Source organism: Kogia breviceps, chromosome 8, assembly GCF_026419965.1.
Source record: "Kogia breviceps isolate mKogBre1 chromosome 8, mKogBre1 haplotype 1, whole genome shotgun sequence".
Lineage (NCBI taxonomy): Eukaryota > Metazoa > Chordata > Mammalia > Artiodactyla > Physeteridae > Kogia > Kogia breviceps.
In genome coordinates, this window is record NC_081317.1 from 21,877,285 (window position 1) to 21,899,009 (window position 21,725).

Here is a 21,725-nt window from a genome sequence, read left to right on the forward strand (position 1 = left end):
CAGGGTAAAGAGGTGTTCATCAGGGAGACTGGGGGCAGGCGGGCACGGGGCCAGCACCTGAGTACCAGGGTGGGGGCCTGGACGCCGGGCCAGCTGCGGCACTGAGGAGGAGGCCCCCGGCCGCGGCCGCTGGAGGACCCCACCTTCGTCCCCCTGCTCCCTGCCTGAGCGGCGGGGGCCGCGGCTCGTTCTCCCACGCAGCATCTTCCAGCGGGTTTCCAGTTAGGATTTCCCTTCTGTGACCCTCCCCGGGCCGGTGCCCACACGCTTCCAGGAGCAGCCGCGCCCTGGCGGAAACCCCACCCTCTCCTGGGGCCGGCCGTAAATCCTGGCTCCCGGAGTTCCGCTGCGCAGTCCCAACTCCCTGCTTTAGGTAGTGGAGCCTGCCGACGTTGGTAAGTAAATATCCTCACCCCACAGTTTTAGAATCTAGATTCCCCTGTGGCGGAGCGTTTGCATGCTGCTCGCCCTCTCCTAATGCTGAGTAACCTCTGCGTCTTGCCCTCGGAAGAAACTTGAAAGCAGGACGCCCGGACCGATGCTTCCTGGCCCGTGCAGGTTCCGGGAGAGATTGGAGACTGCTGCCGGAGGGAAGGGCGTGGCCTGGCTGTATTTTGGGTGCCTGGCATAGCTGCCTACACCTGGGAGGGGGCTGGCGAAGGAACTTGCGGGACTACAAAAGTGGGACAAGTGTGGAAGGAGAAGAAAGGCAGGGGTCGGAATTCATTTAACGGACGGGTATGGGCGCGGCGAGGAGGTGGGATCCGGGGGCGAGTGCACCTGGACCGGGCATCCCACCTGGCCCCCTTCCTCTAGCTGGTGGGGTTCGTCCTGATCCTCGCCTGCCTCTGCAGTCGCGCCCTTTCCACGGGTGCTTCTGGACTTATGGCGAGTCCAGAATTCTCAGAGGCTGCCTTTTTTGGGAAAAAAAGACAAGTAAGAACAGTAAGGTTTCGGGTCGAACCACCTCGATCGCTCTAAGCAAAACGTCCTGAGAGCTCAGGGCCGCCTGAATCATCTTCTCTTGGCCTTGTCTGCAGGCAAGTTTAAACCCAAACAGACCCTGATTTCCCCGTTGGTGCCGAAGAAAACTCGCGCCTGAAAATGGGGCTGAGCGCAGCGCCACCCGGCGGTTGTCAGGTGTTCCTGAGACTGCTTGCCTTAGAACGCAGCGCTCTGTCCCTTTGGAAGGTGTGCATGGACGTCGGTTCTTTGTGTTTGATGCTTTTTCTTAGAATTCGCTTCATATGAGGAGATAAATGGAATATTTGCACTCCAGGTAGTTGTTCAGTGCCCTAGAGAAACCTTAGCAGTGGCTAGGAAGAATTTGTGTGGGTTAACATTGTTCCTTGCCTTGGAGATTTATAAGGTAGTCTCAGTTTCCTCTTCTGTACAACTGTGCACTGGCAATGATAATAATACCTATCTTATAGGGAAATTATGAGGGTATAATGAGATGATAAGTATGACGTGCTTAACACACCAATAGAAACAGAGAATACTACTAAATAAACGTGATTGATGTTAAGTGATAATGGTAAAGTTGATGACAGGTAGACCCTGCTGTCTGGCCTCAGGGCAACACTTAGGGAGCCATAAGAATCCAGTCCCTTCATGGCATTGACTACATGTTTACTGTGTTCTAGGAGCTTCAGGATGGTTCATGCTAAGAGCTGGACCCTGAAGAAGCACTTTGTAAAAGGGCCACCCTACTAATAGTGACTTTGAATTGAAGACAGTACTTTTGGATTTGATTTAATAACATTTTATGTAGAATTTTTGCATCTATATTCCTAGGTGAGTTTGGTTTAAAGTTTTTTGTTTGGAACTTATCAGTGTTTAGCTTTGGGTTATGCTAGACTTACAAAATGAATTAATAATACTTCCAAAATTCAAATTTTAAATGTTTTATTAAAACTTCAAGGGATTTTTATTTCAAAAATTTGATAGGACATATTTTTAAATTAGGGAAGAGCCGTCTCTCTCCCTTTTCTTATCTTTTTCTTTTTTCTGGCTGTGCCATGCAGCATGTGGGATCTTCCTTCCCCAACCAGGGATCAAACCTGTGCCCCCTGCCATGGAAGCACAGAGTCTTAACCACTGGACCACCAGGGAAGTCCTGATAGGACTCATTCTTAAACCTATTCTTTTAGAAACTCCGTTAGAGACTGCCATGCTAAGAAGTTTGTGCTTAATCCTTAGAGGAATGACATGATTAATTCTGAATTTTAGAGAAATCTTTTTATCCTGGGAGGAGAATAGTTCATAGGGACACAATACTAGAAACAAGAAGTCAGATTAGGATGCTCTTACAATAATTCAGATGAACATTATGATACTCTGACAGTGAAGATGGGACGTCAGAGGCAGCTTTTAAGGATATTTGTTGAAAAAGAACAAACACCTGGTGATTGGATGTGGATAACAAGAGAAAGGAAAGCATCTCCTTTGACCCACACGTTTCAGGTTTGGATAACTGCATGGTATCACTCACTACAATAGAGAATAGAGAAGGAACAACAGGTAAGAAGCAAAAAAAAAGATACCGTTTTAGACACATTGATTATGAGGCCCCTTAGGCTCTCCAAGTGAAGATTGGTATAGGTCGTTGGAAATACTGATTTGGAACTCAGGAGAGAGGCATGGCTGGAGTTAATAAACAAGGGAATCATCTGCATGAAGGTGGCAGTGAGGTCATAAGAGTAAATGAGATCATCTTATGAGAGGATAAGGTTAGAAGGCAACAGGACCAAGGATAAGAGATTTTGCAAAATTGTTTCTTCTTGAATCATGAAGGAATGGAAAAAGTATATGGCAGTTGTTTGTACAGATACATGTACAAACCCAAAGGCCTTTCCCCAGTTGAAAGTGAACAGAGGCTGATATTCTGGTCTTCATGATACATTCAGAATAGAAGAGAGCTTTCTGAAGATCTACTCTCTAGGGACCAATATAACCTCTAGTCTCAACCTGAAAGTGCTTCTCAGAATGCACTCCAGTTCCTCTATGATTAGGCAGCATCTAGTCCAATGCTTTGGGCCGAATCACAGAACACGGGGCAGTTACCAGGAGGGCTGTCTTTGATATGAGAGTCCCACGGAAGAGCCAAAATTATAGTCTAAAGAGTCACTGCACCAAGAGATAGCATGCAAGTCATTGCAAGGGAGAAGAAGCCCCAACATAAAGAAACAGGAGAGTCAAGCCAGCAGGTTGAAATGAGCTGCAAACCACCTAAACATAGGAGGGATCGGTGGGGTGGTCAGAGGCAAGCTGAAGTTATGGTTGGGTTGTATCATAGGCTAGTTTAGGGACAAATTTCACCTAGGGGGTCTGTTGGCCCATTATATATGTGGCTCAGCACCTAGGAGGGTGTTCTGGAGGAACCTGGCCATTCTCGACTAGGAGGATAGACTTGGCCCATGCTTGTGGTTTATAAATGGTTTCCATTTTTCTCCGCATTTAGGGCTGCAAAGTTGTTGGAGCAGCAGGGTCTGACAAAAGGGTTGCCTGCCTTGAAAAGTACGGATTTGATGTTGCCTTTAACTACAAAACAGTAAAGTCTTTGGAAGAAACTTTGCAAAAATCCTCTCCTGAGGGTTATGATTGTGATTTTGATAATGTAAGTACAAATTGGACTTAATATCTGATTTACTAGCAAAGCAACAAAGTACTATATGAGGGAATCTACTTCTAGAGTTTCCATCTAAAAATATATGAGGAAAGCACATATGCCTTTTTTAAAAAAACAGCTTTATTGAGATATAATTTACCTGTTTAAAGAATAGAACTCAGGGCTTCCCTGGTGGCGCAGTGGTTGGGGGTCCGCCTGCCGATGCAGGGGACATGGGTTCGTGCCCCGGTCCGGGAGGATCCCACATGCCGCGGAGCGGCTGGGCCCGTGAGCCATGGCCCTGAGCCTGTGCGTCCGGGGCCTGTGCTCCGCAACGGGAGACGTCACAACAGTGAGAGGCCCGCGTACCACAAAAAAAAAAAAAAAAGAATAGAACTCAGTAATTTTTAGTGGTTTTTGTTTGTTTGTTTTGTGTTTTTTTTGCGTTCCTTGGCTTATAATCCCTTTCTCCACCTTCAACGCCAGCAGCACTGCATCTCCAAATCGCCCGCCCGCTCTCTCTCTCTCTCTCTCTCTCTCTCTCTCGCTCTCTCGCTCTCTCGCTCTCTCGCTCTCTCGCTCTCTCTCTCGCTCTCTCTCGCTCTCTCTCGCTGTCTCTCTCTCTGATCTCTGCTTCCTTCATCACATATTTTTTCCCTACTCCAATTTTTCTGCATCCCTCCTTCCTTACAAGGACCCTCGTGTGGGCCTACCTGTGTAACACAGAATAATCTCCCCATCTGAAGGTTCTTAACTCAGTCATACCTGCAAAGTCCCTTTTGCCACATAAGGTAACATAGTCACAGGCTCTGGGAATTAGGATGTGGACGTCTTTGGGGGCCATTATTCTGCCTACCACGGAGTGCGTGTTGATTTGTGGGCCGTCCCGTGGGGTCAGAAAGAGTGGAGGAAACAGAAGGCAGAGCTCTGGGAGAACTCTGACATGCCTTGTACCGCTTGTGTTTTTCACCACGGCCACCTGCCTGGACCCTGTTGCCCAAATGTGCCCTCCTCTTCACAGGGCCACCCCAGAGGCCACCATCTTTAAGGAGCTTCACTTCGAAGGCTTCCCCTTCTACTGCTGGCAAGGAGAAGTCGGCCAGATGCTCTGAAAGGCTTGCTGACAGGGGTCTCAGAGGTGAGGGGCTCCAGGGCCACTCCTCCACCAGATCCCCTTCCCTTTGGATGCTGCACATTTCATTTCCACTGGGAATATGGGTTCATCTCACTGCTTCCCCTTTTATAACAAAATACCTGGAAGTCTCGTCTGCACTCACTGTCTGCAGTCCCTCTTTCCATTCTTTCTTAAACTGTTGTCATTCCACCAACACAGCTTTTGTCAAGGTCGCAGATGCCCCTCACACTGTTGAGTTCCAGTCATTGGCTCTTAGCATCGTTTGGCTGCGGGGAGTATTTGATAGAAGGGCATCGCTCCCTCCTCGCTTCCTTTGGCTTCCCTTGGCTCTTGGTTTTCCTCGCTGATTGGTCCTCCTCAGACTCCTCTGCTAGCTTCTTTTCTTCCCTCCAAATTAATAACAGTGTCCCAATGCATGGTCCCTGGGCCTCTTCTCTCCTCCGTCCACACTCTCTCAGCCCTTTGTTATCTCATCCACGCTCTTGCTTTCAAATATCATCAGTATGCTGACAGCTCCCAACTGTCTGTCTCCAGCCTAGATCTCTCCCCTGAGCTCTAGACTGTTCAACAGCTGTGCTTGGATGTGCAATGCCCTTCTCCATCTCTGTCTTAAAAGTGTTAAAAACCGAAAATGTCTTGATCTTTCCTGCCAGACTTGCTCTATATATAGACTGCACCGTCTCAGTTATGACAACCTTTTTAGTTGCTCAATTCAAAAACGTTGAAATTATCTTTGATTCCTTTCTTTCTCTCATATCCATGTCTAATCTGTCGGGAAATTCTGGTGGCCCAACCTCAGAGATACATTCAGAATCTGTCCTATTTCCCCTCCTCCACCGCCACCATCCTGGTCTAGGCCACCATCTTGTCTGGTCTGGATGTTGTGGTGGCCTCTGATCTGCTCTCCCACTTTTTCACCCCTAAAGACAATTCCCAACACAGCAGCCAGAGTGATCTTTTAAGGCATAAATCACACCAAGTCATCTTATGCTCAAAACCCTGCAAAGCTCCCCATTTCACTTAGAATAAACCCTGCAAGGCTGGACGCTATCTGGCCTCCATTACCTCTCTAATTTCATTTCTTACTGTCTCTCCCCACACCCCTCCACTTCTCTGTAATTGCTTACTTAATTCTCACCCCCTCCTTCAAGTTTTTGATGAAAACTCCCTTCTGAATGAGGAAGCTTTGAACATGACCCTATTTTATGTTGCAATCCGCCTTCACTGGTTGATCGTCCTTATCTTACTTTGATCCATAGCAATTATCATCTTTTAACATAGTATACACTATAATTCACTTAATTGTCTGTCTCCCTCCCATGAGAATGTAACCTCCACGAGGGCAGCAGCATTCACGCGTTTTGTTTTCTGATGTATCCACACCACCCAGAATAGTCTGAATAGGCACTCGATGAACATTGTTGAGACGAGTGAGTGTTAGAGCGGTGTATATTTTGCCATGGCTCTTCCAGGTCCTAGAGTGGAGTCATCTTATAGCCATGCCTTATAGATGCAGAGGAAGAATCCAATCGCTTTGTCCTGAGCTGTGATCATTTTCCCACCTTACGCCATGTGGAGTTTTAGTCAACAGAAATCTGAATAACCGAGGTGGCATTATTTTCGTTTCCCAGGAGAAAGGTGGTACCATACTTCCTAACTCCTGGCTTCCTGATCATTTCCAAATTCAAAGACATAGGCTGCTCCCCTGGCACCCCCTGGAGCTTGGCGTTCTTCCCAGTCTAACACTCTCCGAGTGCTGGGCTGGGCTCTTTCCAGGGAGCTGGGAAGAGTGAGATGCTTTTAGAGTTCCCAGTGTGTAGCTTCTTTGTCCCTGTTGGTGAAATCAAACATGATCACAGCTGACAGCAGACACCACTGTGCTGGTGTCCCAAATGCTTTCTTCCTACAAAGTGAACCTAATTACAATTTTATAATTTTGTTCTAAGTAACTAGTGAATTGGTTTAATTTCTCTCTCATCTACTTATTTCTTTCTCATCCCTCCCCCTTTTTTTAATACACTTTTTATTTTAGAATAGTTTTAGAGTTACAGAAAATTCCTGAGAGTACAGAGAGTTCCCATATACCCTGTATTCTATTATATCCTAATTTCCCATATTATTAACATTTTACATTAGTATTCATCCTCTACTTTTAACCTCTAAACTTTTGATTATAGCTTTTGACACTTTCCAGGTTCTTGGCCTCTTCAAGAATAGGAATGAGCTGGGGCTTTCTATTGATAGTTAAGTGTTCAAATCCCAGCTTCCCTACATACTAGTTGAGTGACCTCAAGCAAATAAATAGTCCCTCCATAAATCCATAAAGGATGCTAAACCATCACTGGATACATTAGGGAAAAACAGTATAAGGTCACTTAGGTCTCCACATAAGACCTCTTTATTTTTTTTTTTTTTTTTTGCGGTACGCGGGCCTCTCACTGTTGTGGCCTCTCCCGTTGCGGAGCACAGGCTCCGGACGCACAGGCCCAGCGGCCATAGCTCACGGGCTTAGTTGCTCCGCGGCACGTGGGATCTTCCCGGACCAGGGCACGAACCCGTGTCTCCTGCATCGGCAGGCGGATTCTCAACCACTGCGCCACCAGGGAAGCCCAAGACCTCTTTAAAATAATGTGAGAATGTGAATTAGTTCTATTTAGGAGACTCTGTGCCTTGTAGAAAGAAGAGAAATGAAAATCCTTCTTCACTAAATGAACTCTTCCGTCCCACACTCCTAAATGGATGTTAAAACACATATTGAACAAATCTTGGCTTGAAGGGAAGACATATTATTAGACTGCCATCGTATTTACATTTCCTGAACAGGTTCTGCCCCTTCAGGGGTCAAATAGAGGTAATGATGCTACAGCTTTGGGCTACTGGGAAGATGAACACAGATGATGCCCTGCAAGGACGCCCCCTGCTCCGTCTGCTCCCACCTCGTCTGAGAGCATTACATTATTAAATTTTTCTGTTCAGTTTACTTAGAAATTAGTTAATTGCTTCCTAGTGACATTTCTCATATTGTCATGCTGTGATCTGACGCGTATTATTAAACTCTTATGTGTACTGTAATCTGTTACATACACTGTGTCTGTGGGTCATGCCCCCCAAATGACTGTAAGTTCAAAGAGGACAGGGTCTCCACTTCCTAGTTCCAAGTTTCCCGTGATGTACTGATAAATGTGTTGCTGCAATGAGAAGAGTGTGTAATTTAGAATATGAAATTACTCTATTATATTTGTTGTTGTTTTGATATAGGGTAAAATCCAGTACCGTGAACACATCACTGAAGGATTTGAAAACATGCCAGCTGCATTTATGGGAATGCTGAGAGAATTTGGGGAAGCAGTAGTGAAAGCATGAAAAAAAGTGACACATGGAATCTAGAAATCATTTGGATGATTACTTCGTTTCTTTATAATCATTTAGTAAAAGGTATGCTGTCTTCATGATCTAAAAAACATTAATTTTAATGCATTTGATCTACCTAATAAAATACATGTAAGTGGAATATAATTAGCAAGAGAGCGAAAATTTCATATTGAACAATGGCCAAGTGAACTTACTGCCTGCTATAGTTCCCTCAGGGTTATGGTAGAAAATAATGGCTCTCGAGTCCAAAAGTTTACTGCTTCTGTGACCTCGAACTTCTGATTTTTCATCTGTAAAGTGAGGACAGTAACATCTGCTTCACATACATATTATACATTTATTTAAAACACCAGCATAACACGTGGCATATATTAGGTACTCAGTAAGTGTTAGCTACCTCCCTGCAGAAATCAGTGAATTTGAAGTCAAGATCACCACCCCTATGGCTTATGGTTACACAAGGAGAAATAACCACTGCTGATGTACACGGACTCAGGGGAGCCCCCATTGGTCCTCTGTGGGCAGGTCTAATGTGGCAGACCAAGGAAGGAATCTATCGCTCACAACAGCTACAAAAAAAGATAACATATGGGACTCTTTATAAGCCAACAAAAATGTGAGGGATTATTATGAAGAAAGCTTTGAAACATGACTGAGAAACACAAAAGATTGAACATATGGAAGTTACCATGCTCTTGGACTGGGAGATTCAGTATCATGAAAACGTCAGTTCTGTTGATCAATTCTGCTACCAAGTAGAGGAGGGATCAAATTGGAGTGCAAAGAAAAAATAAGAGAAAAAAGTGTGCGATTGTGTGTGTGTGTGTGTGTGTGTGTGTGTGTGTGTGTGTATAAAACTTCTGGAAAGTTGTAATAACCCAGGGACAAGAACTGAGGTGTGCCTGAAGGATGGGGGATAAGAGAAAAACTACACTTTTGTGCTTTTTGAATTCTGAATCTAATGAACAAATTTATTCACTATTACAAATTCAATTAAAAAAATTAAAGTCCCTGTACTTCTGTGTCCCCTTCCCATATGGGGGAAATAACATATGCATGAGAAAAAACTCAGGAAAAGGTGGGGTCACCCCTAAGGCTGGGCACCCCCTGGTGTTTTTACCTCTCGAACTTGTCCACAAGTTTGAGCCTCCAGCAGCGTGTCAGCTCCAGGTGAAGGGTTCCTGCCTCAGCACTGGGTCCTGTGGTGGGTTCTGTTCAAGGGCTTCTACCCCAGTAGCTTGTGACTCTCGGTATCTGTCTGACTCTCCCACTCTGGGGGCAGTGGTTTACCCCGTGACCTAAGGTCTCTGCTGTATCTCAAAAGAGTTGTTGATTTTTTTATGCTCAATGTTTTTCTTGTTGTTAGGACAGACTGATGACACCCAAACGCAATACATGCTGGACCAGAAACCAGAAGTCAAGAGCATGTGTGTATATATATACATACACACACACATATATATATTATAAATATATATATATAGGGTTTTTTTTTTTTTTTTGGCCTCCCTGTGTGGCTTGCTGGATCTTAGTTCCTCGACCAGGGATTGAACCCATGCCCTGGCAGTGAGAGTCCTAACCACTGGACGGCCAGTGAATTCCCAAGAGGATATATTTTAAATTTTGATAATACTTACCATTTTTTCTTTGATGGTTAAGTGCTTTTAGTCTTTCACCTAAGAAATCTTTGCCTATCTGTAGGTCATGAAATTTTTCTCCCGTATTTTTATTCTGTAAGTTTTACCCTTTTAGCTTTTATGTTAGATCTGTGGTGGAGCAGGGAATAGGGGATTGGGATTGACTGCAAAGGGGCAAAAGAATTTTCTGGGGTGATTTCAATGTTCTGTTGGGATGGGGATGACATAAGGGTGGACATTTGTCAAAACTCACTAAACAGTACATTTAAATGCATGCATCTTCTTGTATATAAATTATACGTCAATAAAGTTAACTTTTAAAAAGAAGAAAAATAGGTCCAGTACAAAATTTAGGCCACAAGACAGGAGCTTCCTTGCTACCAAAGTGTTATGGACTCCTGGCTTACTTGTAGGGAGAAAGAAGTACAATAAACAGCCAAAGAAAGGCCAACATCTGTAGGATCCACAATCACACATTACATTCTTTGTAGGGAAGCCTCCCAAGTGGGCACTGATATATTTCACCTTAAGAGGAGACAGAAAGAACAAAGATCTTCATGTTTCCCCCATGCCCATCTAAATCTCTTTCCAGAATTTATTTTGGGCCCAACAGTAAGATAGGTATCCATCTTTATATTTTCCAAGAGACAAGCTAGTTTTTCATACACCACTTATGGAATATTTCATCTTTCCTCTACAATCTATTAATAGATAACATGGTTCCACATATAGACTCATCTGTTCGTTTTTTTCCATTACATTTTAAATTAATTAATTAATTTATTTATTTATGGCTGTGTTGGGTCTTTGTTGCTGCGCGCGGGCATTCTCTAGTTGCGGCGAGGGGGAGCTACCCTTCGTTGCAGTATATGGGCCCTAGAGCGCGTGGGCTTCAGTAGTTGTGGCACACGGGCTTTGTTGCTCCGCAGCATGTGGGATCGTCCCAGACCAGGGCTCGAACCCGTGTCCCCTCCATTGGCAGGCAGATTCTTAACCACTGCACCACCAGGGAAGTCCTTCCATTACATTTTTGATTAGTTGTTGCTGGAGTTCTGGACAGTTTTTAACTACACCTATCAACCTATGCACAATTAATTTGTGCATTTCTGAAATAAAGTATTAAAGCAATCAGTGCTCTTTTGAATACAGTATTTCACATATACGCATTTAGAACTTTTGCCACAATATTTTAGCCTGATGCTTATGGCAAATCCATAACTGCTGCCAGGTAGCTAATTGGACTTGATATAACTCACTGCATCAAGAAAATATGATTTTTGCCGGCATGTGCTATTATTCTACAACTCAAGACATTTAGTTTGTGTTCTGTGAACTGGTATATATCCCAGGTGTACAAATCTTTTTCAGTGAAATCTTGATAGCAAAGTGGTGGTCAACATTCCATAGACATTCCCTGGTAAGAACCAGGCAGGATATCACCAATGACAGATTTTATCAGCCCCACTGAAAAGGTTAAGCAAGATCTACAGGGATTCCAATTTTAAGGTAGTAAAGAATTCTGCCTTCTCCTCTGGAAAATCCAAAACAATATAGATGATAAGAAACAAAAATTGGGGGGAATTCCCTGGCGGTCCAGTGGTTAAGACTTGGGCTTTCACTGCTGTGGACCTGAGTTCGATCCCTGGTCGGGGTAATAAGATCCCACAAACTGCGCGTTGTAGCCCAAAAAGAAAAAATTTTAAGAAAAATTTAGGGGAAGCTGTAGAATGTTGTAATAAAAAAGACAAAATAACAGGTGATGGTGAAAAGATGAAACAATGATTTTTACCAATTTACTCATACACTCTTGGTGGAATGTAAAATGGTGAAATTTAAAGAGGTAGTTTTTTGCAGCATTATTCACAATAGCCAAGGTATCAAAACAACCTCAGTGTCCATCAAAAGATGGATTGGTAAAGAAAATGTGGTGTGTGTATATATATACATATATATATGTATATATATACACAATAGAATATTATTCAGACTTTAAAAAAAGAAGGAACTTGTCATTTGCAGCAACATGGATGAACCTGGAGAACATTATACTAAGTGAAATAAATCAGAGAAAAACACTGTATAGTACCACTTACATGTGGACTCAAAAGAAAAAAAAACAATGCGTAGAGTAGAAAGTAGAAAAGTGGTTGCCAGGATTGGGTAAAATAGGGAGTGGTTAATCAAAAGGCGTAACTGAGTTATGAGTAAGGTCAGAGGATCTAGTGGATAACATGGTGACTACAGTTTTTAACACTGTATTGTATAGTTGGAATTTGCTAAGAGTAGAACTTACATGTTCTTGCAAAAAAAAAAAAGGTAAATATGTGAGGTGATGGATGTGTGGACTCATTTCACAATGTATATCAAATCCTCATGTTATATACTTTAAATAACTTACATTTTTGTCCATTGTACTAGATTGACAAAATCTGAAAAGTGAATTTTTTGTAAATTCCATCTCAATAAACCTGATATAAAAATTAAGAGACATATGTAAGCCCAAACAATAATATTTGAAGACATATACCGTTTGGAAGAATTTTGCTGACTTAACGCAGGAGAAAAAGCAACGACTGCCTTCTGAAAAGGTACTGATGAGATCCAGACAATTCACAAGGTGAAGGAAATCAGGGACTCAAAGGAGAGAAAGTGCTTGAAAACACAGGTAAGAGCGGTTCAAGCCCCAGATGCCACTCCCACCCTTCATGGTCAGGGACTGTCCATCACCCTATGAAAATTTCACCCCCATAGAAATCTGAGGTATCATCGTTCACCAAAGAGAACTGGAGAGGCTTTTAACTTGGGGACCCTGGCCCTGGAGGACATAAGGCTGAAAACAGATTAAGTGGAGTTCTGTATATGGGTGAACTCCAACCCCCATACTACCATGCAGCTTTCTTCCACCTGTTCCAGAAAAATAGCCAGGCTTATGGCCCCTGGCAGCTTAAGTCCTTCCCTAGAAAAACTGTAGACCCTTCTGAAGAAATAACACTGCTCCAAGGACTGAGAGACACTGACATTTAGGGTCCCAAAGGCAAAATCTAAGTGAACACCCCCATCACCCTTCCATGAAGCCCACAAATGGACCGGCTGCTCCCATGGACTCAAACTTCCAACCCAGAGACCCTGGATTTTGAGCTGGGAACATGGATCGAATCAGACTTCGGCCTGTCTCCCTTGGGGAAAGTATGCACAGCGTGTGGTGTGGAAAGAAGGAAAGGGTGTGGTTATCAGGACAGACTGGGGCAGAAGCAGTGGATGTGCTCACAAGGGGAAAACTGTATTTCTCAGCCTCCCTTGCAGTTAGCTTAGGCTCATATGACTGATTTCTGGCCAAATGAAAAGAGTAGAAGTGATTTCTAAGCCATAGGTTCCCAAACTTTCTTGGTTACAGCATCCTTAGTAGCACAATCCTTTTCTCACAGTGTCCCTGGGCCAAAAGAAATACCTGACAGTTCCATTTGCTAAATAGTTAGGTCCAAGCAACATAATAGTATTAGTTGGTGCCATGTCCAGTAGTTAGAGCTGTTTCCCTAAAATTTTAAATATCCTAGGAAGCCCTTGTGAATTCTCTACAGTGCCCTGGAACACCTTTGCACCAAAATGGGACCGAAGGTTCTAAGCTTTTCCAGGCCAGTGCTTAGAAACATTGTATAATGTTCCAAGTCTTGCTTTCCTTGCCTCCGGGACCTTGGAGGCCGTATGTTCCAGATGGCATGACTACAAAATGTTGGAAAGAAAAAGGTGGAAGTCTGACTGGGAAATAAACTTTTACTGAGTTAACATCACTCTGATTTGTTGGGTTCTCTGTGGCTAGCACTGCGTACTCCAACTCTGTACTGTTCAATATGGTAGCCACTTAAGGCGACTGAGAACTGGAAATAACAGATAGAGTGCCACATTTCAAGGTTTAAAAAACTGAGGCAGAGTAAATATTTTTCCATTAAACACAACTTTATTGTTTTGGTAGAACTACAATTCACTTTAACTGTTGCACGGCACAGGACGTTGCTGTTGTATTGTAATGCTTGTACAGGAACGTGCATGACTTCTAGTATTACAGATGAACACTTCACCAATCTAGTCAGTATCAACAGACTGCAGTTCAGATGATTTTTTCCTATGCACTGAAGTAACATCACAATGTGTCTACTTGGATATTTTATGTAGATAGTACAAGTTAACACCTATGCAGACAGCACAAATTACAGTGACACCTATATGTAAACCATAATCGTAAATTGAGACACTTATTATTTTAACTGTAATATAATAAAGTTATCTAGGTTAAAAATATGGAAAAATATTTAGATTTTTAATGAAGGCATATTAATGAGGCAGAATTCAGTGCAATACAGAAGCTAGTACCACAACGAGTACAGCAAAGAAAAAAGAGTGCAAGAGGGGACAGTGCACATTCGATGATGAGTAGCAAATGCAACTCACTTCAGGCACAGCAAAACGAGAAGCCTGTTTGTTGTACACAAGTGTTCAATACAGTAGACAATATTTAAGACAGCAGCTAATAATTATTTCATTTTTTCAGCAACAGTTTAGTGATAAGTATTCTCCAACAGTCAAAAAAGAACTCACGAAATAAGTCCTATGAAATGAGAATTACATTTCCATCAAAAAAATATAAACAATTTTTAACAGAATTTCAAGCTTATACTTTGCCAGCTATAAAATGGTTTGAATTCTTGCATGTGCGTGCACGTGCGCGCGCACACACACACACACACACACAAGAATCTTCGATGTAGAGATGATAAAAGAAATGACCATTTTAATTATGGTAATCTAATTAGAAAATTATGAGGAAGACCTAAAAAGACACATAAAAATTGAAAATTTTAAATAACCTTCTAATTTTGCTCATAGAAGACAAGAAATTTCTCGTAATACCAAAGATCAATTGGTTCAAAATTAGAAAAATTTCAAGTACTTAGCTTTAGGTGTGTAATATAAGATATAAGACACTGCCAACTGAAAACTCTGAGTACATTCTGTCTCAAAGAACATCCACATTTATAAAGAAATGTCAATTCACTGCCTAAAAACTCAAACGCATGACAGATATTTTTGACAATTTTCCACCTGATAAAGAAATTTCAGCTAGAGAAAAAAATTCATTTCTATCATAAAGATAAGACTGCAGCTGTGTTAGGTCCAAAGACAGATATGTTGGAATTTTAAAGCAAGAGAATGGTATTTCCCTCATTGCTTTGTTCCACTATATGGTAACTATTGAAAATATCTGTTCAGTTTTCTGAAGCAGACTCCAAGAAGAGAGACATGAATAGATGTTAAAATTCTTCCCTACATGTGTGCAAATGATAATAATCACTGCTAGTTTATGAAACTGTTGAAAATAATGTTGGATTTTTAAAAATTAAATTTATTTATTTATTTTTGGCTGTGTTGGGTCCTCATTGCTGGGCACGGGCTTTCTCCAGTTGTGGTGAACGGCGGCCACTCCTCACTGCGGTGCACAGGCCTCCCATTGTCGTGGCCTCTCCTGTTGCGGAGCACAGGCTCCAGGCGCACAGGCTTCAGCAGTTGTGGCACGCGGGCTCAGTAGTTGTGGCTCACAGGCTCTAGAGCACAGGCTCAGTAGCCATGGCGCACGGGCCCAGTTGCTCCGCGGCATGTGGGATCCTCACAGACCAGGGCTCGAACCTGTGTCCCCTGCATTGGCAGGCAGATTCCCAACCACTGTGCCACCAGGGAAGCCCGAAAATAATGTTTTTAATGATCTTGTGTTCTTTACTGATACTCCTTGATTGAATCATAAAAGAATTTTACAAAGATCTTCTGTACTGGGAATTCCAATTCAAGATTTTCTTGAAACGAAAGGAATGACTGCTACGTTTTCGAAAATCAAAGACAAAAATTGGCAGTGTCACAATGAATATGAATGAGCTACATTTGAAGCTTCTTAGAATGGGAAAAACTTGTGACCTACTCAGGTGAGAAAAATTAGTTAAAATTGAAACATTTCATAATATAAACAAAAAAATGACTTTACACATTTTTCTAACATGAGTCAACATGCACATTTTCAATGTAATCAATAGCATTGTATAAATTGGCTGCAATTTACAAGAAAACTGTGAAGAATGGTTTATACTGATAATTTTTTTTTTTTTTTTGCTGTACGCAGGCCTCTCACTGTTGTGGCCTCTCCCGTTGTGGAGCACAGGCTCCGGACGCGCGGGCTCAGCAGCCATGGCTCACGGGCCCAGCCGCTCCACGCCATGTGGGATCTTCCCGGACCAGGGCATGAACCCGCGTCCCCTGCATCGGCAGGCGGACTCCCAACCACTGCGCCACCAGGGAAGCCTGATACTGATAAATTTAGTTTCGTTTCCATTTATGCAATAACTCATTGAATTTAATGGTAATAACAGAGTTGACAGAAGAGTTGAATTTATTTAAACATATTGCTTTGAAACTATATGCTTTTGTTTCAAAATCAAATCAATTCTTCTAATAAAAAGATGAACAACTTTGTAAATGTGGATGCAAATATCGAAGGAAAATATTTTCTGATACTTGAAAAATTTAGGTATATGCAGACTGACAACAAAGTGCATTTGGAAGAACTATGTCAATCTACTTAAGTTTTATTAATCTCAATATGGCTCAAGTATTTCAAATAAAAATTTAGTGTATGAACTAAGATGTGCTGCAACTGTAAAATACACATGGGTTTTGGAGACAGTGCAAAAAAATAATATAAAATATCTCACCAATGATTTTTTATACTGATTATATGTTGATATAATATTATGGATATACTGGGTAAAACAAAATATATTATTCATTTGTCTTCTCTTACCTTTTTAGAGTGGCTACTAGAAAATCTGAAATTATTATGTGGCTCACATTCTATTCCTAATGGACAGTGCCACAGTAACTGAAACACCTTCCAAGTGGTGTTTTAGAGCCCTCTTCTTAAATGTGAGTAGTCAAAGATCATCAGAAGTTTGAGGAAAGCCTCCAAGGAGGAAGAGAGAAAACAAGTAAAAACAACTCAGAGGAAAGATAATGGAGTGGTAACACTAAAAGACACCATATTAGCATCCTCAGAGAAATGAGTATTTCACCCATGACACAGAATATGATTTTTTTTTTTTTTTTTTTTTTGCGGTACGCGGGCCTCTCACTGCTGTGGCCTCTCCCGTTTCGGAGCACAGGCTCCGGACGTGCAGGCCCAGCGGCCATGGCTCACGGGCCCAGCCGCTCCACGGCACGTGGGATCTTCCCAGACCGGGGCACGAACCCGTATCCCCTGCATCGGCAGGCGGACCCTCAACCACTGCACCACCAGGGAAGCCCCAGAATATGATTTTTATTAAAAAGGAGTAAGCAGAGAATCAGAAAATGCACTTGGAAATATAAATATGACAACAAAAATAAAACATTTAGTAGGAGAGTTGGAAGATAAAAGTTGACAACAGCTTCCAGAAAGGATACAAGTCAAAGACATGGAAGGACTGAGGTCAGAGAAAATGGAGCAGTAGGAGACGCCAGGAATCCATCTCTCCACCTAGACAACAATTGTACTGGCAGAAAGTACCTAAAGTGATTATTTGGAACAGAGGAGTCTATTTTAAGGCTTGTAGTGTCCAGGGGAAACCTTAAGTGGTAAACTGCAATGAACAGTGGTGGATTTTAGCCTTTAGCACAGTAGTTACTACCCATTCCCCATCATCCAGCTCAAACATTTCTAGTTTGACTTGCTGGAGCCAAGGTGGGCAATAAAGACCTTTTCCTCCAAATACCAGGGTCCCAGGTCCTGACTGTGGATGGTTGCTTCTGATCAAGAAGGAAGAGCAGACACAGAGGTGAGTGGCCATTCTTCCAACTCCTCCCACTGGCTAAAGTGGCTCCCAAGGGATTTAAAGCAGGGGTCCCCAACCCCTGGGCCAGAGACCAGTACCGGCCCATGGCCTTTTAGGAACCGGGCCGCACAGCAGGAGATGAGCGGCGAGTGAGCAGCGAAGCTTCATCTGCCGCTCCCCATCACTCCCCATCACTCGCATTACCACCTGAACCATCCCCACACATGTGGGAGAATTTAGAAGGCCTCTGACCAGGGAAAGACAGGCTCAGAAAAGACCTAAGAAAAGTCTAAGCATTCACCACAGACTGATCATTGGCACAGAGATGACAACAGACAATAAAAAAAAAATCTGAGAAGGAGGATCTGATTTCCAGAGCTACCACACTACAGCAGTCCCCTGCCTTATCCATGGTCTGGCTCTGCACAGTTTGTTAACAGCTGTCAACTGCAGCCCGAAAACATTAAATGGAAAATCTCAGAAATAAGCTATTCATAACTTTTAAATTGCACACCATTCTGAATAGGGTGATAAAATCTCACACCATCCCGCTCTAACCTGCCCAGTATTCCCAACCAAAAACATCTTCTGCTCCCAACATCTATCCATCAACATCATGTTCAGTGATCCAGTATCACCCAAAGCAGATGATCCTTCTTCTGACACAGTGTCAGAAGGTCAATAGTAGCCTAATGCTATGTCACACTGCCTATGTCATTCACCTCATTTCATTTCATTACATAGGCATTTTATCATCTCACATCATCATCATAAGAATGAGTACAGTATAATAAGATATTCTGTGAGAGAAACCACATTCACATGTTTATTACACTATATTAATTCCATTTTATTATTATTGTTAATATTTTATTGGGACTAATTTATATATTAAACTTTATCACAGGTGTGTATGTAAAGGAAAAATCATAGTATATATGAGTTCAGTACTATCCGCAGGTTCAGTCATCCACTAGGGGTCTTGGAACGTATCCCCTGCACATAAGGGGGGATGACTATATAAGATTCACATGTCCAGTTTTCAACAAAAAAATATCACAAGGCATACAAAGAAACAGGAGATATACCTGAGGAACTCAGACCTGCTAGACAAAGACTTTAAAATAACTGTCAAATTATGCTCAAAGAGCTAAAGGAAGGTTCTGAACATGTTGGCAGATCAAGAGAGAAAATGAAGAAGATTCTTCAAATCAGAAAAAAACTGAGGAATATGTATCCATTGATGATGAATTTTAAAAGGAATGCTCTCCTTGGTTGCACTTTACAAAAAAACAAAAACAACCAAAACCATAAACATCTTGAATATCAATGGGGAAAAGCCCCAGAAGAGCTACAGGTAGATTTAGCAAAGCTGTAAGTTATCAGAACCACTCTATAGGAAGAGACACCTAAGGACTCCAGCCTGAAATAATCTCTTAGAACTTGTGAAAACAAATAAAAGAAAAACCTCATGCAAAATGAAGACTGGAAGCCCTGAAGGGAGAGCTCTCAAGCACATACAAGTTTACTCTACATTCCTCAGCAAGAAGAAAGACTTCTTCCTCGCCAATAACAGCCCAGCCAATGAGAAACCACTGCAACTCAGCCAATGAGAAGCCACCACAACCCCGAATTCTCATTCTCCTCCAATGAACTTTCATTCAAAACAGCCCCTCCCAACTTCCTCCATTCCTCTGTAAAAAGAACACTCCTGACCTTCCTTCTCCAGACATGCCTATAAGTTTCACCGTAGTCTGCATGTCCCAAATTGCAATTTCTCTGTTATTCCCAAACAAACTCAATTTTGCTGGCCCCTGGGGTAGGCTTTAACTGTGTTCACTAATGGGTTGAATAGGGATCTTTCTCTTCTAGTTAAAAGGACCAGGATGGAATGGAAAATTATTTCCACTCCAGATTTAATTCAGCAAATCAGCTCACCTGCACCACAGCTGATTCAACTAAAAGACCGACCACTAAAATCCTCAATTTTCAACTCCACCAAGTAGAGGCCCCTAAATGAAACACAAACCCTCCCGGTCTTTGCCGTTACTGCAAAAAGCCAGGACATTGAAGGAAAGACTGTCACAAGCTTAAGTGCACCAGGCACCCTCAATCCTCTAACCAGCTTCCCCAATTCCCAGGGAATTACAGGGGTTTTCCCCAATCCTTCCCCGCTCAATCAACTTAGAGAAACCACTCTCCAGCTTGGGAATGAGTCCCTCCCCTCCATCCTCACTGACACCAGAGCTACAGTCTTGGGGCTCAACCTCACTGTTACTCAATAGCCCCTGACTCAGAGGATTAAAATGGTTCAGTGTGGGGGGGGGGTGTCTCAAAATAAACTTCCCCAGGTTCCTGTCTGTTAACCTATCCCCTTTGGTTTAGGCTAAGAGATAGCTACCCTTTTCTCTTTAGTTCCTCTATGCCTGTTCACTTATTGGGCCAAGATTCCTTAGAAAAATGTCATGCTGGCATTTCTACCAAAAGGGGACAATAAATCTAGAATTTGATAGTAGCAACCAAAATAGCCAACTGGATGAATCAAATGATCTAGCTTTTAATACATTAAAGGAAAGCTTGATAAATCGCCCTACTGTTGATCAACTTCCCTGTTTCCTCTTCATATAAGAGAGGTAGAGAAGCACTTAGAGTAATTACCCAAAAGCACGGGGATCACCATCACCCCATAGGGTACTAGAGTTGGCAGCCAGACCCTGGGCACGAGAATACCCCTTTTGCCTTAGAGTCATTCCTGCTACTGTCCTTTTAGTTAAGGCCACCAAAAACATAATCATGGGATCCCCTCTAATTATCTCTGTACCCCATACAGAAGCCCCACCTGTTCAACATATAATCCTGGGAAACCTGTCCACACTGCCCCCAAACACTTTAAACTGCCCAATGGACCATGAGAGTTGGAAAATGGACTTTATTCAGCTATCCTCACCCCATAGATACAAATATGTCTCCCACTGGACTGAAGCTTTCCCACATAGACAAACCATTGCCTCTTCAGTAGCTAAAACTTACTGGAAAAAATCATCCCTACCTGACGAACCCCTCTTGAGTTCCACAGCAACCAAGGGACCTGTTTTACTGGTCAAATATTACAGCAAGTATGTGTTGTTTGGCCAAATCTTCAGTACTTTCACTGTACACGTCATCACCAGGCTTCAGGACTAATCAAATGAACTAAGTGTCATCAAAACTCAATGGGGGGGGGGGGGACTTCCCTGGCGGTGCAGTGGTTAAGAATATGCCTGCCAATGCAGGGGACACAGGTTTGTCCACTGGTTAAGAATACGCCTGCCAACGCAGGGGAAACGGGTTTGCTCCTCCATGCTGAGGAGCAACTGAGCCCATGCGCCACAACTACTGAGCCTGTGCTCTAGAGCCCGCAAGCAACAAGTACTGAGCCCACGTGCCACAACTACTGAAGCCCATATGCCTAGAGCCTGTGCTCGTCAACAAGAGAAGCCACTGCAATGAGAAGCCCGTGCATGGCAACAGAGAGTAGCCCCCGCTCACTGCAACTACAGATGGTCCACCTGCAGCAATGAAGATCCAACACAGCCAAAATAAATAAGTTAATTAATTAATTAATTTTTAAAAACCACAAAAACTAGAGTTTAAAAAAAAAAACTCAATGAGGAGGGCGGCAGAGTCAAGATGGCAGAGTAGGAGGACATGGAGTTCGTATCTCCTCACAAGTACAACAAGAATGCATCGAGGGGCTTCCCCGGTGGCAGAGTAGTTAAGAATCCTCCTGCCAGGGGTCATGGGTTTGAGCCCTGGTCCGGGAAGATCCCACATGCTGTGGCGCAACTAAGCCCACGAGCCACAACTACTGAGCCTGCGCTCTAGAGCCCACGAGCCACAGCTACTGAAGCCCGTGCGCCTAGAGCCCGTGCTGTGCAACAAGAGAAACCACTGCAATAAGAAGCCCATGCACTGCAACTAAGAGTAGTCCCCCATTCACAGCAACTAAAAGAAAGCCTGTGTGCAGCAACGAGGACCCACCGCAGCCATAAATAAATTAAATAAATAAATAAATAAAAGTTTTTTAAAAAGAATTCATCAAAGCAATCCTTGCAGAGCACCTACTGGCTGCTAGTGGTGGGGGG

General features: G+C 42.9%; 1 protein-coding gene across 1 annotated transcript in view; it reads left to right on the forward strand.

Moving 5' to 3' along the window:
• PTGR1 (prostaglandin reductase 1) overlaps positions 1-16,283 on the forward strand; it is a gene marked incomplete at its 5' end in the record, with an annotated part of 29,450 nt that extends 13,167 nt beyond the window's left edge. Inside the window, 5 exons of the mRNA XM_067040955.1 lie at positions 3,464-3,619; positions 8,004-8,180; positions 12,173-12,419; positions 15,552-15,723; positions 15,918-16,283. Of these exons, the coding sequence (XP_066897056.1) occupies positions 3,464-3,619; positions 8,004-8,108 (261 nt within the window). The remainder of the gene's footprint in view (positions 1-3,463; positions 3,620-8,003; positions 8,181-12,172; positions 12,420-15,551; positions 15,724-15,917) is intronic.
• Between the last annotated feature and the right edge of the window lie 5,442 nt (positions 16,284-21,725).